Source organism: Marmota monax, unplaced genomic scaffold (genome assembly GCF_021218885.2).
Source record: "Marmota monax isolate L192 unplaced genomic scaffold, Marmota_monax_Labrador192_F-V1.1 WCK01_AAM20220418_F8-fsc00087, whole genome shotgun sequence".
Classification (NCBI taxonomy): Eukaryota; Metazoa; Chordata; class Mammalia; order Rodentia; family Sciuridae; genus Marmota; species Marmota monax.
The window spans coordinates 2,577,522-2,593,591 of NW_026693476.1; the positions used below are offsets into that span (position 1 = coordinate 2,577,522).

At 39.4% G+C, this 16,070-nt stretch overlaps 1 protein-coding gene across 4 annotated transcripts in view; it reads right to left on the reverse strand.

Moving 5' to 3' along the window:
- The window catches only part of Ttf2 (transcription termination factor 2), a 39,561-nt gene that overhangs the window by 9,091 nt on the left and 14,400 nt on the right, over nt 1–16,070 (reverse strand). For 3 of the 4 annotated variants that reach the window (XR_006854769.2, XM_046458222.2, XM_046458223.2), the window contains 12 exons: nt 15,038–15,165; nt 13,558–13,639; nt 11,743–11,862; nt 10,463–10,613; nt 8,134–8,239; nt 6,131–6,312; nt 5,305–5,458; nt 4,901–4,992; nt 4,094–4,176; nt 3,577–3,710; nt 2,661–2,831; nt 213–271 (listed from right to left, as the gene is read on the reverse strand). Coding sequence is in view for 3 of the 4 variants with exons in the window: in XM_046458222.2 (XP_046314178.1) it covers nt 213–271; nt 2,661–2,831; nt 3,577–3,710; nt 4,094–4,176; nt 4,901–4,992; nt 5,305–5,458; nt 6,131–6,312; nt 8,134–8,239; nt 10,463–10,613; nt 11,743–11,862; nt 13,558–13,639; nt 15,038–15,165 (1,462 nt within the window). In the remaining variant the exon portion in view is untranslated. Of the gene's footprint in view, nt 1–212; nt 272–2,660; nt 2,832–3,576; nt 3,767–4,093; nt 4,177–4,900; nt 4,993–5,304; nt 5,459–6,130; nt 6,313–8,133; nt 8,240–10,462; nt 10,614–11,742; nt 11,863–13,557; nt 13,640–15,037; nt 15,166–16,070 lie in introns of those variants that run through there. The other variant, XM_046458224.2, reaches the window with a different exon arrangement.

Sequence of the window (16,070 nt, forward strand, 5' to 3'; positions counted from 1 at the left end):
CTTTCCCTGATCCTCTAGGGATGTCCTTTTCAATCTGTACCACAAATATTTTAATTAGAAATCTTAGAGAATTTGTGATATAACCTCAGTGCTTTCTGCTGAGCATGACTTGAGGTCCTTGATATAAAAAGCTAAGATTTATGACTATCAGCAATATCAAATTTTCTTGCTTAATTATAACCAATGCTTGGATAATGAGAAAACACATTTACCTCTTTTGGGACCCTGAGTTTCTTCGGATTGCCTCCAACTCTGCCAACAGAGATGATATCTGGGAAAAGGTTACATTAACATTGCAAGTTGAAGCAATTCACTTTTCTCCATTTTCTCTTGCCTACATTACTGAAGCTCTATCCTGGAAAGCTTCTAAGCTTCTGGTCTGACCCCCTCTACTCTGTTCACCCCTCTGTAACCAGGAGCTATTATTAAAATGTAAGCTTGTCACTTTCCTGCCCTGGCTGAAACCCCTTCCGTAGCTCCCCACTAAGGATAAAGCCCAAGCTCCTTAGAACGACAGGCTCAATCTTCACTGCTCTTGCCTCTGCTTACTTTTCTAGGATCACTTCTTGTTAATGACCTCCTCAAATGGAACTTCAATCACATCAAAAGTGTCCTTCAGAAAGCCATGCCGAGTCTCACCTTTGTCTATTCTGTTCCCTCTAATGTCCCTTTTGGGGCCCTTTTCAGGCCCCAAGTATGGATTACGTTCACTGCCCGTGCTACTATTTTGTCCCTACTATTATAGTCCTCATTACACTACATTTAATTGCTCATTAATCATCTCTCTCTTCCAGGACTTGATATGCTCCAAGGGGTCAAAGATAGCACACGCTGAATTCATTTCTGTACCTCTGGCCCCTAGTACCTTGCTGGAACAGAGAAGGTACTCTCTTCATACTTGCAAAAGGAGAAAGTGAAAGAGCTCTACCCACTTTCAGGCTGCTCCAAATGTCACTGAAGGAGAGAACCTGTTCAGACGGAGCAGCAATTGTTAAAGCTTCCAAGCAAGCTCTCTGGGCATTTACCTAAAACCTTCAGGATGCTTTTAAGTCCACATGGAAGTGGTCAGTAAAAACACAGTGGCATGACTGTGGAGAGCAGCTGGGTTTGCTCTTTTGACTGCTAACGTGAAGGACCTTTCAAAAGCCTCTAAGAGGCTCACTGGTTGAGTGCTTGCCTTGCATGTGAGGCACTGGGTTCGATCCTCAGCACAATATAAAAATAATCAAAATAAAGATATAAAAATAATTTTTTAAAAAGCCTCTAAGGGCCCTAGAGTTCATTTCCTGAGTGGCAGAAGCGGAAAAAACTGGACCAGACATCAGTCAGGAGACAAATACAGTTCTTAGACCGCCATGGCTATTCCATGTGGGAACCCATATTCCTCTCAGTAAAGAAGGGCTTGGGCCAGATAAACTTTGAGGTGTGCTAATTCCCACCTTCTAGGCTGTTGTTACTGGGATAACCCAATGCTGCTTTCCAATCTTAATGAACATTCTGATGCTTGGGCAGGAAGACAAACAAGCACTGTACGTTTGTAGGAATAGGAAGAAAGGCAAGTGTGTATGTTTTTAGTTAACAATAGAACAGAGACACTCATTTGCCAGGTGTCTTGGCATCTTAAGGTTGTGAAAGAAGCCATGAAAAAGCTGGTAGTAGGTTTTTAAGAAAAATGAAGTGGGGGAGGGGAGGTTGGATTCATGGTCCATGAGCTGGGGTCAAATTTCAGAAAGACTATTCCTTCCCTCATGAAACAACTTTACTAGGTTTGAACCACTATTAAGGGGCTTATGTTTGAAGCCTTGTGAATAAGTATTATCTGATTAATGACAAGGAAGACAAAGAGATAGGAATATAAGTTTCTGCTAACTCTGAGTTCTAGAACATGAATGCTAGCCACATGCAGGGCTATTCTTCTATTTATCTCAGCAATTTGTGGCAAAGACCTGGGTAGATGCTTTAATTAAGAGGCAGCGCTTCTTTAAAAAAATAATAATAATTCCATTCCCTTCATAGTAAACTCCTTTCTAATTTACATAAAAGTATTTCAAAAGAGAGGTTTAGGTTCAAAGTGGCAACTTAAGATCATGACAGAGAGAAACAAGGCCTGCTTTCAGGGTGTGCAGGATAAGAGAGCGCATTCCAAGCTGACGGCAAGAGAGGACTCAAGTTACAGAATAGCTCAGCCTTCCAAAAGCTTTGACAAAAATAGAACAGAATGACTAATAAAGATAGAAGGCCACGCAGGAAGCGATACTCACAGATGGAAGCCTTTCAACAAGTCAAAGCAACTGGTGCTCATGTGTATTACACAGTCCCTAGGCTCAAGGCTATGGTTTAACTTTCAAGCTTTCCCTAAACAAACTGCTCACTTGCTTAGGTCCCATCCCCATAAACCTGGCAGCCTCCCTTCCTGTAATCCCTGACAGAAAACCTGTGTGGATGGCAGAGCTGTTCCAAACCACTCTCTGAACACCCACTTTGTAATAAGGTTGACTGTTCTTTGTGACATAAAATGATGTTAATACAATCAGCTACTACCATCTAATAGTTCTTCCTCTGTCATCAGATGGCTGTACCCACTGGGACAAATGAGGCACTCAACACAGGGTATGAACGAGAATCCAAATACCTCTACCAAGAACAGAGGTGACAAGTACCTTGGTGCTCTGTCGTGTGTCTTCGAAAAGTTCCACCTTGAAGGGTGTGCCATTGAGGGAAACAGTAGGAGACGACTCTGAATCATGGAGTTCGGACAAGGTCAAAGCACTGAGCTGTTCCTCTAGGGACAGGACAAGGCCTTCGCTCTTCAGATCTGCAGGATCCAGGGCCTGAGCACAACACAGAAAGGGACAGGAGCAATTGGGCAGTGGAAGCAGCATGCATTATTACTTGCTGATGAGGCTCTGATTGTTCCACACTTCACAGAGCAAAACGCCTTGTAATTTATCTTCAATAATTTCTCAGAGAAACCCTCCTTAAAGTGTGTACTTACAAGTTTTTTTCAACCAATTAAAGAAATACAAAATGATGGAATTTTTTAAAGACTTGGACAAATAATATGATCATTCTCTCTATCTCGGCTAGCATAAAACAGTTAATTAAGCAGCTGATGATCAAAACACATTACAACAGCTTCTGAAATTAATGCTATGTGCCTCTTAATTTTGGATGTGCCTCTATTCAATGTGAAGACAGTTTTTCAATTTGTATAACTACTTGAGTTTTCATATCTAGACCTAAAAGCCTCAATCCTAAACTCTAATAACCAAATTAACCTTATGACATTCTAAAATACTGAAGCATTCATGAATTTTCTTTTAAAACAAAATGTGACTTCCCAGTCTCAGTCTCTAAAGCAAACAAACAATAATAGTGTGCCTTCTCAATACCACAGGAATCATCAAGATTAATATATACTATCATTTAAAGCAAAATAAACAAGCCCCTCTTCTCTGCCCCACCAAAACATAAAACAAAACAAAACCCCCAAAACACCATTTCCATTGATCCAGCCAACTGGATCCCAGCTGCAGAAGACAGAAATCGTGACACCATGCTAAGGCCTTTTCTTACCGACTTCAGTAAAGAAAGATGGCAGCAACACTGACGGAGCCTCAGCAACTGGGACAGTATATGGACGGTGCTGGATCTCTGTGAGTCTGCTGCCATGGTCTGCCCAGGCCCACTGGACCCAAACTCCTGGGCCACTTCCAAGAGAGAAGACAAACCCCAGGAAATAGTACAGGATTTAAAACAGAGAAATCTGGGGAAGGATTGGGAACTGGTTGGATCTGAGATTCAGTAATATCATTATATCTCACTTTTATGAAGCCAAATGAAATACTGGTTTTCTATATAGACATACATGTATTTTAACAAAGCAGATTTAAAAAAGCAATTATAAGAAGTTTAGACCACCAGATCTTATGTTTTCAGGTCAGTATATTTTACCCGGTTTGAGGTTCTTAGCTGAAGTCTACTCTTTCAGACCTAGGATTCACAACCTCTCATATCTGCTATTTAACTAAATCAGAATCCCCATTTTTCATTAGTGATATTTACTTATGAGTAAATGAGTCCCCCAGCTTACCTCTGATGAATGGATTATTAGAGCTTCTTCCAGATTGGTTATCTCTACTTTCATCTCTTTTCAAATAGGACTGCAGAGCAGATCTGCCTCAGATCCAAAAAGAAAATGCACAAATAATGGTCACTAACACTGAGCAGGCTTACAATGGTCACTGCTTCACTGTGCTTGCAAGTGGACCTTGGCAAATTATAGAAGAGGACTTGATAAATGATGCCAAGCTCATAGCAAGCACTAGCCAAAGGTATTGCAAAAGAAATAATTATTAAAAAAAAATTAACTTTTTTAAAGTCAGCTAAAAACATAAAGTATAAATAGAGAAAGAACATATTTACATTGGAAATGAGAAGTATTAAGTGGAAGAGAACAATCTAGATTTCAGGGAAGGATAAGACTTCTAGTAAAAGTACAAAAAACAAACAACATGAAGGATGGCAAAGCAGTTTTGTTTCTTTTAAAGTCCCAGGGAGATGCTGGGTTAAAGGGCAAAGGGCAAAGGGAAATAACTTTCCAATACAGCCCCAAGTGAAACAGACAGATCCAGTTTTCAGTAACCATATCCCATGATTCCTATGCAAGGAAGCCAATGAAAACAAGGTTCAAAATTTTGCTTTCAATGTGCGTGTGAGACAAAGATGAGCCAGGGAGAGAAGGAGGAACAAAAGGGAAGAAAAAAGTAATACAGATATCCAACATATCAAAATAACACCATAAATTCAGTTTAGGGAAAGCTGACCCTCTATTGACTCCCAAGCAAAGACAAGAATAAAACACAATGCATGTGAGAAAGTGCTTCTTCACTGCACAAACCTTGATCTTGCAAAAAAGACATTATAAACCAGCTTTTCATCTTCAGAAAGCTTCAAACGGTGCAGCTGAAATTTACGCTGAGGCAGCCTCACCTGGAAGAATAAAAGAAAATGGAAGTTGGGGTAAAGCTATATGAATTAACTAAATGCTACAAAGCAAATGCCCCAGGTGGACACTGGAAATATAGCCGACTCCCAGGAAGCATTTCCTATCCTTCTGTAAAAATAAAGGAGTGTACAACAGGACTGCTGGAACATGAGGCACAAGATGCAACCCCAGGCCTCCTCAGAGGAAAAAGGGAGACTAGAGGCTCCTGAAGCACAGCAGATGGCTGTTCAACCCCCTCAGGGATATAGTCATCCTCCTTCCCTGGCTCCCCCAGGGACAGGTAGAAATTTGATTACCAAGGGTTTGCCAGTGGAGTCCAGTTGGTCCTTTGTTCTCCTCAGCAGAAGGCTCTTGGTTAAAATACTTAACCGTTCTCCTCCTTTCTTTGAACCATTATCAACCTGACTTTTCCACAGGGTGAATTCATCAAATGGAGAACAGCGGAGAAATCTTTTTTGTGGAGGGAGGACACAGAACAGGGAAGAAAGCAGTAAAGGTTCAAAGTAAAATCAAGGTGAAAACAAATCATATTTTTTGTTACATCTGTCATCCAATCATTTTTTGAGTAAATTTCACAGCATATCTCTGCTAGACAAATCAAAAGGACCTAAATTAATAATGAAAACCACATTATAAAAATGAGTTTCTCCATTACTAATATCTGTATTATCATACCAGGATATATAACCAATAGCTAGAATTTATTCTAGCAAAGAAATTCCATATCCTCTTATGGGCTGACTTGAACAAAAGAAAGTATTTTTAAATCACTCTTTTCAGTTGGCCTCCAGTAAGCTGTAGTCCAGAGTCTAGTAGATGTTTTAAAGTAGAAATAGCCCAAAATATTCAGGGGACTAAAGAAAGATGACTTTTGCTTCCCTTATGTCAATCTCTCCTATATTTTTGCATATAGAAGAACTGAATGTAATCAAAGACCTGTATCAGTCAATCCATTGACATTTTCTCACAAATATGAATTATTTTGCCCTTTAAAGACTTACAGGCTTGCCATCTGCTACATGAGATGATCTGACACACATCAGAGTTTTTATAGTGAGACATGAAATAATGCTGAAGGGTTACAGACAGGGTTCACAGTTACATGACCCCAAGGTTACTCACTTCAACAGTGAATACATATCCAACAGGTTGTTTTGTATAGGGGTTCCAGTGACAGCCCAACGGGCACGGGCTTGCAGCTTACACACAGCAATGGACGTCTGCACATGGGGATTCTTGACATTATGAGCTTCATCCAATATAATTCGAGCCCAGACTATTTGAAGCAAAGGTGTTGAGCTGCCCTGGAAAGTGAAATCCAGCAACACTATGGGAACCTGAACATGTCCTCAAGGAGATAAGGGGAAATGACCAACCAGTACTGAGGAGACCCAATCTGACACTCTAACTTGCTGAGATCTATTACAATAAACTGAGTCGAGAAACTAGAAGCAGAATCTCTTAATTGGTTCCAATACATAGGCCACTTGAGAGTCTCAGGCCTTGAGAATAAGATGCCCAAGAGCAAAATGTTTTCTAATTTGAATTTTCATTTATTCTTTCAAGCCACATTTTGGCAATGGTTATGGGTTAAGAGTGTATCAGTCATTCAGTTTGCAAATTTACTCACTCCATAAAAATATCTGATAATTTAATAAAAATTTACTTAAAGTCTATGTTTTAATGTAAGATACAAAGTCAGACATAAAGGGCAATTCCCACCCTTCATGAGCTCAAAATATAGCAGGGGAGAAAACCAGACATAACTACAACATGATGTGTAACACGGTATATATACAGTAAATCAAACTACATATCTCAATGTAAGACAAGGGAAATCTAGCTGCTCTTATTCACTGTTGTCATCCTGGATAAGCTAAAATAGTGCCTGCCAAGTAAAAGATACTCCATATTTGCTGAATAAATGGTATGCCATGACATGAGCAAGCTCAAGGGGCTAGGAGAGACATTCAACCAAATGGTAGAAAGGGAGTGGTCCAAAAAGGATGCTTGAAGCAGCTTAAAAAACAATTAACCTGGGCTGGGGATGTGCTCAAGCAGTAGCACGCTCGCCTAGCGTGCGCAGGGCGCTGGATTCGATTCTCAGCACCACATAAAAAATAAAATAAAGATGCTGTGTCTACCAAAAACTATAAAATAAATATTAAAAAATTTTCTCTCTCTTATAAAAAAAAAAACAACAATTAACCTGGGAAAAGGAGTGGTGACAAAGAATTGTATCAAGAGGGAGAGTAAAGGCGTAACTGTGAAGGAGCACATCAGGGACTACACAACTGCATGTGTGGTGTCACAGGGAGGGAGATGGGGTAGAGAGGAGCAGGCACACTGGCAGAGCAAGATGGCAAAGTGCCTGATACATCATATAAAGAGGTTTGGAGTTTATCACCAAACTGATGGTGAACAACTAAAGAATCTGAGAAGTTCGTTATCTGTAAGAAGTCAGGGTAGTGCCATGAGCTGGTAAAGTGTTCTAGAGAGCTCCTAAATACAAAAATCTGTGAGAATCCTGTCCTAGTAAAAACCAAAATATAGACAATACTATATTTGGGGTGGAGGAGTCTCCACAATAATTATGTGATAAAGCCTCTACATCATGTAACAGATGCCCTGAATCTGCCTGAAGACACTCGGGGCTTTTTCGTGGTTATAATTTAGTCTCTGGCCTATCTGAAGCTCTATTATTTGCAATGCCCTTTTCTGGGAGGCAGATGGGAGACAATGAATGAGGGCTTAATACCAAAACACAGGTACTAAAATAACAGTCTGCACACTAAAAATAAAAAGTATCATGAGAGTATACCCCATATACTCTAAGATAAAATAGCAACAAGAGGCTTTCCTGTATTTGTGGGATTATTACCACCATAAAGCAGTGTAGTTAACTTTAACTCTAAAAGACAGCTGAATACTGTGCCAAGTATCAACTTTTATCACTGAAGTTGTTATCTAGGCAAGGGAGACAGAATACAGACAGAACTACTCATTTCCACAAGGGGAAGAACACTAGAGCACTGCTGCAAATTCCTTAGCTATCTCTGAGGCTGTAAAGACTCCCATTAAATGACATGTGGCTCCAACTATTTGCCTAGCAACCCAAGCCTCACCTTTACCCTGAGGTTTGCACCTGGAACCTCTCTCTCCTGCTTCACTGTGGGAATCTCCTTGGCCAGAAGGCTGTAAGTAGTAATCACGATGTCATACATAGAGAGGCTGCATAGATACAACAAAAAACAAACAGTAAACAATCCCTCTAAGGACAAGAGGCAGATTTGATGTCTTTGCATAAATGCCCAGGGCTAGAAGGATAGACGGCAGAATCAATTAACTTATATCCTTAACACACACATAAGCACACACACACACACAAAATTTTGAAGAGGTAAACTTTACCCAGTTGGTTTTCCTATCTCTAACCTCTGGTCATTTTTACAGTCTGCTCACTACAGCTAGAACAGCCTACCTTTTCTTATCCAATGAGCCCAGAAAGGAAAATCTCATATTAAGCTTGATATGACCTGGCCAGAACAGAAAGGACAGGGTTGGGAATGAACATTCAATAGTGATTTTTGAAATGAACTATGATAAAGCCTCAGAGAAAAAAATAAACCCTGAAAGCACTGCTGAGCTCACATCAATGATGCCTTCTGCCGACCACTCCTGGTTATAAGAGACTTGTGAAAACCCATTAATTAGCTTTGATATTTAGCTATAAAAGTGAATGCTATAGGGGCTGGGATTATGGCTCAGCAGTAGAGCCCTCGCCTAGCACATGCAGAGCACTGGGTTCAATCCTCAGAACCACATAAAAATAAAATAAAGGTAATGTGTCCAAATACAACTAAAAAACTAAATATTTTTAAAAAGTACATGCTATAACTTTCAGTTTACCTTCCCTATGCTCTTTACATGTAAAGATTCTTATTACAGACATACATCTTATTCCAATGAATATTGTGTACTTGACAGAATTGCAATAAATACTTCTGATAAAAAATTACATGCCTAATTCAGAGAGGCAACAATGCCCATAAGCTCCCTCATCATCATATATAAAGAAGTATAATTGACAATAATTCCAATCAGTCAACTAGCACATTCTGAATAACAAAACAGTTATGCTCAAAGTGCAAATCAAGTGAGATCAAATTTACTTCCAAAGGCAGACAATTTAAGTACTCTGTGCCAAGGAAGACCTGCAGGCCCACCATTGCTGCCACAACACCTCCTGTCTGCTGAAGTGACCAGTCATGAAAGTTGTACTATAATACCAAAGGTCAATAATCTGGCAATATATTCCCCAAAGACTGCTGCCCTGTTTTTTAGGAGATTAAAAAAACCCAGTATGAAAGGATAAGGAGAGAGATTACTAATAAGAAGAAAAAACTTTGATTATAGGAGCATCTTTGATTATAATCTCATCTTTGATTATAGGAACAAGTATTCACCCCAGATCCTCACATTATAATTAGGAAAGAAAAAATTTCCTTTAGAACCAAAAGACAGGGCTGGGGATGTAGCCCAATGGTAGAGAACTTACTCAGCATGCCAAAAATTCCTAGCAACACACACACACACACAACCCAAGAGAAACACTAGGACTAACATTACCATCTGGGGTAATCTTTCCTCCTTCCCAAGAATCCCCTTAAGAATTTATAATTAGGCTTAATCAACCTACAATCTTTTTTGTTTTGCTGGGGATTGAACCCAGGGCCTTCCTTGTACATGCTAGGTATGTGCTCTGCCACTGATGTAAGTCCTTCGCACTGAATTTTCTAAACTCTTAAGTCTAAAACTTTTTAGATGGTTTCTATATGAAAAATACAGCCACTAGAAAATATACACACACACACAGACCCTTAGAATTTTTATCAAGTTACTCTACAATACTGGGACAGTTCCATTCACACCAACAAGAAAAGAAAATAAGAATGTGCGTTCTTTAGCAACCTAGACATGTGACATATCCTCATTTACCAGAGAAAGTGGCTGCCACCTAGCTGACAACTCAGGTATCTCAGGCCTCTTACATGGTAGCTTTTGTTGGGGATAGTGACAGGATATGACACAAGAGAACACCATTGTCTCAAGATGTGTCTCTTAGTACAGGGCAAAGACTGTGTGGTGATAAGAATGAATCATCTGGGCTGGGGATGTGGCTCAAGCGGTAGCGCGCTCGCCTGGCATGCATGCAGCCCGGGTTCGATCCTCAGCACCACATACAAACAACGATGTTGTATACGCCGAAAAAACTAAAAAATAAATATTAAAATTCTCTCTCTCTCTCAATCTTAAAAAAAAAAGAATGAATCGTCTGTCTTTGGTCTTCACATGTGGTCAGTCCCAAGTCAAGAACCAGGGCAAGCAAGAATGTCAACAGGGCCCTTGGCCAAGGGGCCGGGGGCCCCAAGCCTGCAGCACTTCTGCACTTACGCTTTCGCAGTCAGATTCCTGTTTGGCCCATGATAGAGATAGACTCTTAGTTTGTTGCAGTTCACACGTTTCTCAACCTCATTTTTCCAATGATGGATGAGGGAAGCGGGACAGACAATTAGTGTTCCATGGGAAGTAAAGTCAGAGGAGTCTTGAGGGGGGGAAAGAAATCAATACTTAGTTACATTCATTAAATAGCGTTTAACTTCTTTAGGGCATTATTTTTCTCTTGACTGGCTTTTTTCCTTCCATCAATATTTTTAACTGTTGATCTTATTTCTACACAGAGCCGAGAGCAGAATAGGAAATGGAAGAGATGGTCTTTTAAGTCAAGACACGTAACTATTTATTTTCTCCTATAAAAGTGTCAGACAGAAAAGAGAGGCTCAAAAAGCAGTGCCCTTTCACAGAGTGGCCAGGACTAGAACTCAATCATTTCCTTCTGAGTTGATTCAATACAGGGCAGTGTTATTATTTTTTCTGAAAAGCATAACAATGTACTTCCATGTTAAAATCTAAGTACAAATTACTATTTGTCAATTAAAACACACATATATAAGTGCAAAAGTCCTCTTTCAAGGTGAGTGAACATCAGTTTGGAATAAGAAAGTAATGGAGTATTGTGCCATCACCCACCTCTCTGTGTGCTGCTCTACACAAGCTGCTGCTCCACGTGGGAGCAAGGCCCCAGCTGTGGGCTCATAAGAGGCTCTGAAGGCAGAGGACCACAGACTTCTGTCTGTCTAACCAACTCAGGACAACTATTTGTGCACATGGCAACTTACATGTGGTTATCTATGTATAATATTTTAAAAAATATGAGTGAATTTACTACATTTCAAAAACTAGGCTAAGATAGAAATTGTCTATCATCTGAAAGTTTTCTGGAATTTCAGAAATATGGAAAATGGCTTCTACTATGGAAGCTAAAATGTGAATTTGTGACAGATCTCCCTTAAAAAAAACTAATACATTAATTTGGATCTACCCTGGAGTTTAGTAAAATAATAATTACTAGGCTCGAACTAAGTCTTCTAGAGCCTTAACCTTCTCTATAATTTTTTTTTCTAATCATAGATAAAAAGCAGATTAAAAGGGGAAAAAATGATCACTTATAATTAGCATAGTCAGCATCAGAAATGATACCACAGGAAAGCAATGTGATACTGGTTTCCCAGTAGATCAATTCAATATGACCAAAGGTGTCCTTCTGTAGCTTAAGTTTCTCTTCCTAGCTGGTTCATATGACATAAGAAGTGGCATCAGGTACTTTTACCTACCATCTTTGGAAAGCCATGTCACAGCTATGTTTTCATCCCTTTTTTGGCTTTTCTCTTGATTCTTCTGGGTTAGTATGAGTGCAATCATTGTCAGGGTTTTTCCTAAGCCCATATCATCCGCTGGAAAATAAAAACACAATCCAGAAAGTGAATTACTTAGGTAAAGAACCAACATAACTTCAATAGAAGCCACCACAGACATTGACCCTGTTCTCTCTGAAGCCAATCCCATTTTAGTCCCTATTCTTTGCCAACCCCAATGGATTCTTTATCTTCTTAGTTAAAATAAACCTTATCTCTTGCTACTTATTTAGGGAACTAAACCAAACAATTAGTACTACTTTTTTTTTTAATAATTAAATCTTAAAATGCAGATCTTATCCAAGTCTCCATGTTACACTGTTACCTAACACTGTATCAACTGATAATTATTCCTGTTTGATGTCACTGTCTAGTCTTTTTATCTGTCACCCCCTCCAAAAGCAAAAAATCCCAGCAGACTCTTCCCACCATCTACTCTACTGGTGCTACCACACTTCTACAGCTCAAGAGTTAACTCTAACTGGGCATGGTGGTGTGCACCTATCGTCACAGCATTCAGGAGACAGAAGCAGGATTATCACTTGAGCCCAGGAGTTTAAGATCAGCCTGGGCCACAGAATGAGATCTCATCTCAAAAAAAAAAAAAAAAAAAAAATTAACTCCAAATAGTCCTCCATGGTCTTAATTTATTCATCAAAGAAGGCCATAATTTAATACTTCTGGGGTACTATCATTGTGCCAATTCCTAGTCATTAAGCTTATCTAATTTACTCATAATATTCTATTCTATATTATTTCCTCATCTTATTAGATTAAGACACTGAGGCTCAGTCATCAGGCTGAGCATAGGCTATAATTTGAATTTTGGCTCTACCGCTGTGCAGAAAGAGTCAACATAACAGGTCTGTCTGCTAACTTCTGAGAGGCCTACTTACAAAGTGGGCTCTTGGCTGCTGTCTGGAAACTCAGATTTAGGAAAGTTTCTCACCATTTCAGAACTGATAAGAGTGGATCACTCTGCCTAAACCATTTGTACAGACAATATGGCTCAAGCTGAACACATGCTTTCTTTCTGGGAGTATGAAACTTTGGTAACTCACCAGGCTGTAACTGCCTATGTGACCAAAATCCAGGGCACTGAATCTCTAGCAGGTTTCTCTGGCTAGAGACATTTTACATATGTTGTCACAACTACTGGGAAATTAAGTGTGACCCATGTGACTTCACTAGGAGAAGACTGCAGAAGTTTGTGCCTGATTTTCCCTGGATTTTGCCCTATGTATCTCTTCCTTTTGTTGATTTTGATCTGCATCCTTTACTGTAATAAATCACAGCCATGAGTATGACTATATGCTGTGAGACTTACTGACAAATCACTAAGCCTGTGTCAGAAGCATTTGATGATGTTTGGCAGCTAGTGCTGGGAACAAAAAAGTTAAAATTAGTTGGTGACCTGGCTGTGGCCACTGCTCCTGGAAATCTGGCCTCCAGCCTGGCAACCCACATCTCCCAGAGATTCTAGGGCTATCACAAAATAAACTCCTCTGCCTAATCAGCTAGAGTCAACCACTACTGCTTATAACTGCAACTCTTTCTATAGCTGTTTACTTCTGAGCAAGTTGCTTAATATTTCTATACTTTAGTTTCTTCATTTATAAAAGGGAATCACAATTACCTGCCTAATAGAGTTGTGGAAGGGATCAAATAAGACAACACATCTAGTATGCCAAAACATTCAATAACTGTTGGCTCTTACCATAAAACCAAACTTACCTAGAATTCCGCCCTGTGGCTTTTGCCTTTCCCGCCATAGTAACCAGGCTAACGCCTGCTTCTGGTGCAGTAGCAGTGGGACCTGCAAAGGTAACAACCAAATGTTAAGCACAAATTCTTAACGAGAAGCTGTACCAGATCCTGTATGCACAGACTGCAACCTTGCTTTTATTTTCTACAAGTGATTCCTTTAATGTTCTAGTTGTCATCTTATAAGTGATTCACTTCATCTGTCCTTCCAAGTTTAGGCTGTGGTTTACATCTGATATTCAGCATTTCTAGTCTTTTACTGGTTCGTTACAAATAGTAATTCTTTTGCATCCGTGGCACCCACTGAGAGTCCTGATTTGTCTGTTTTTACTGCTTGCAACCAAGACCTCTAGTGGTCATCCTATTTTCACTAATCCTTCTGTTGACTTTTCTGATTAGCTCTTAAATTTGACTCTCCTCTTTAACTAACATTCCAGCATTGCTAGTCATAAATTCCAACGGCCCTTTAACTGGACACTTTTTCCTGCTCCAGTCTATCTTATAAGCCGTGATAAAATTAATCTTCTTTAAACATTTCTGCTCAAAATTCTACAGCAATTCCATAATGTATTTTGAGTTTCTCTAATCAAATTCCTTCACCAAAGGCCACAGCAAGGAGTCTCCCTTCTCAGAACATCACCTGCTCCTCCCAGCTCAGGTATTAATGACTCCTGATCGTTTATTGATACCAATCTCTGTATTTATCCTCTACCCACCTATCTCTCTAATTGTCTAATTTCAATGTTTTGTTTTTATTCACTCTGCTATCTAAAGACTTATTGCTTCTTCAAGGCAAAGTAGTCAGGCAACAGATAATTACTGCTCTAGAGTGACATTTCCTTTATTTTTAATATCTTTTGTACTTTGTGTATTATGTACATCACATTAAAATGCACACTTCATCACTGCCTTATAGTCACTTTCTAATTGTTTTATATATGTTGCATGTGCACTTAAACTCCTATTGGTTTACTACAAATAGCAATTCTTTTTCATCCTTGTGGCACCTACCAAAATTCAAAAAGTGGATATTTTACTGCTACAAAAACTTATTACTTCATGACTTAAAAACAAGAGTTTTGTGCACACCTGTATACCCAGTGACTTGGGAGTATGAGGCAGAGGTTCGGAAGTTCAAGCACAGACCGGGCAATTTAATAAGACTCTGGCTCAAAATAAAAAGAAAAAGGGCTGAGGATGTAGCTTAGTAGTAGAGTATACCTGCGTCCAAATTCTAAAAAGGGTGGGGGGAAGAGGTTTTGTTTCTACTCTTTTCACTATTCAAGCATAAAAGGAGAAAATAATCCAAGGAAAGTCACTAAATCATCTATTTTGTAGAAAAGGTACATGAAGAGAGGACTCTGTATGGCAGCGTCACAGTAGTCTCTCTCTTCAGAAGGACTGGGAGACTGTTAAGAGATACTTTGTACCATGAGTCTTCACAGCTCACCTTCAAGCCGGCTGGATCTTCTGCCACTGCTGTCTCACCAGGACATGACTCCAGTGATCGATGCAGCCTATCAATGGCTTCACTTGTGATTTTCCATACTGCATAAAGGTGATCTTGGTTCCTAGGATCTGCATGCAAGAAGGCGTTATCTAAAAGATGTCACAAGTACTATGCTCTGGCTAAGGCTACAAAGCCACAGGTAAATATTTGCAGGTAAAAGATCTGTATTGACTAAAAATTCTTGCCTCCAATTCACCTGGTCTCACAGGTTTCTCTATCCCCATTGTTTGTTTTTTTAAACCAAATAAACAATATTCTTAACAGTATAAAATAATAAAAAGTGTAACAAAAAATAAGTTAACTCATAGTTTTTATTATTATTATTTGTTTGTGTGTGTGTGTGTGTGTGTGTGTGTGTTTTGCTAGGGATCTTTGCCAGAGCCTCAGACATACTAGGGAAGTACTCTACCACTGAGCTATACCCCTAGCCCAATATATAATTTTTTTTTTTTTGAGAGAGAGGAGGGGGAAGAGAGAAAGAGAGAGAGAGAGAGAGAGAGAGAGAATTTTTTAATATTTATTTTTCAGTTTTCGATGGACACAGCATCTTTATTTTATTTTTATGTGGTGCTGAGGATTGAACCCAGTGCCCCGCGCATGCCAGGCGAGCGCGTTACCGCTTGAGCCACATCCCCAGCCCAATATATAATATTTTTGATACTTTATTTTTCATCCTAGAAAAAGTGGCAGAGAAAAAGGTAACACCATCCAATATTTTAGGAAGAAAACATACCTGGATGCAAAGAAAAATCGTGACAGAAAAGACCAGGCTATATATCAGCCATTGACATTTGAGTAGTCAGGGAGAGATGACTCCTAAAGTGCAGGTCATGACCTGAGTGTATATCCTACTACAGTACTGTGAGCCCACTCCTTCTACACAGAGAACTGCTACAGATATTAGTTAATAACTACAGGTGCCTCAGCTGTTTGCAATTAGGGATGAAGCATTCTAAATAAGAAGTTTCTAGAC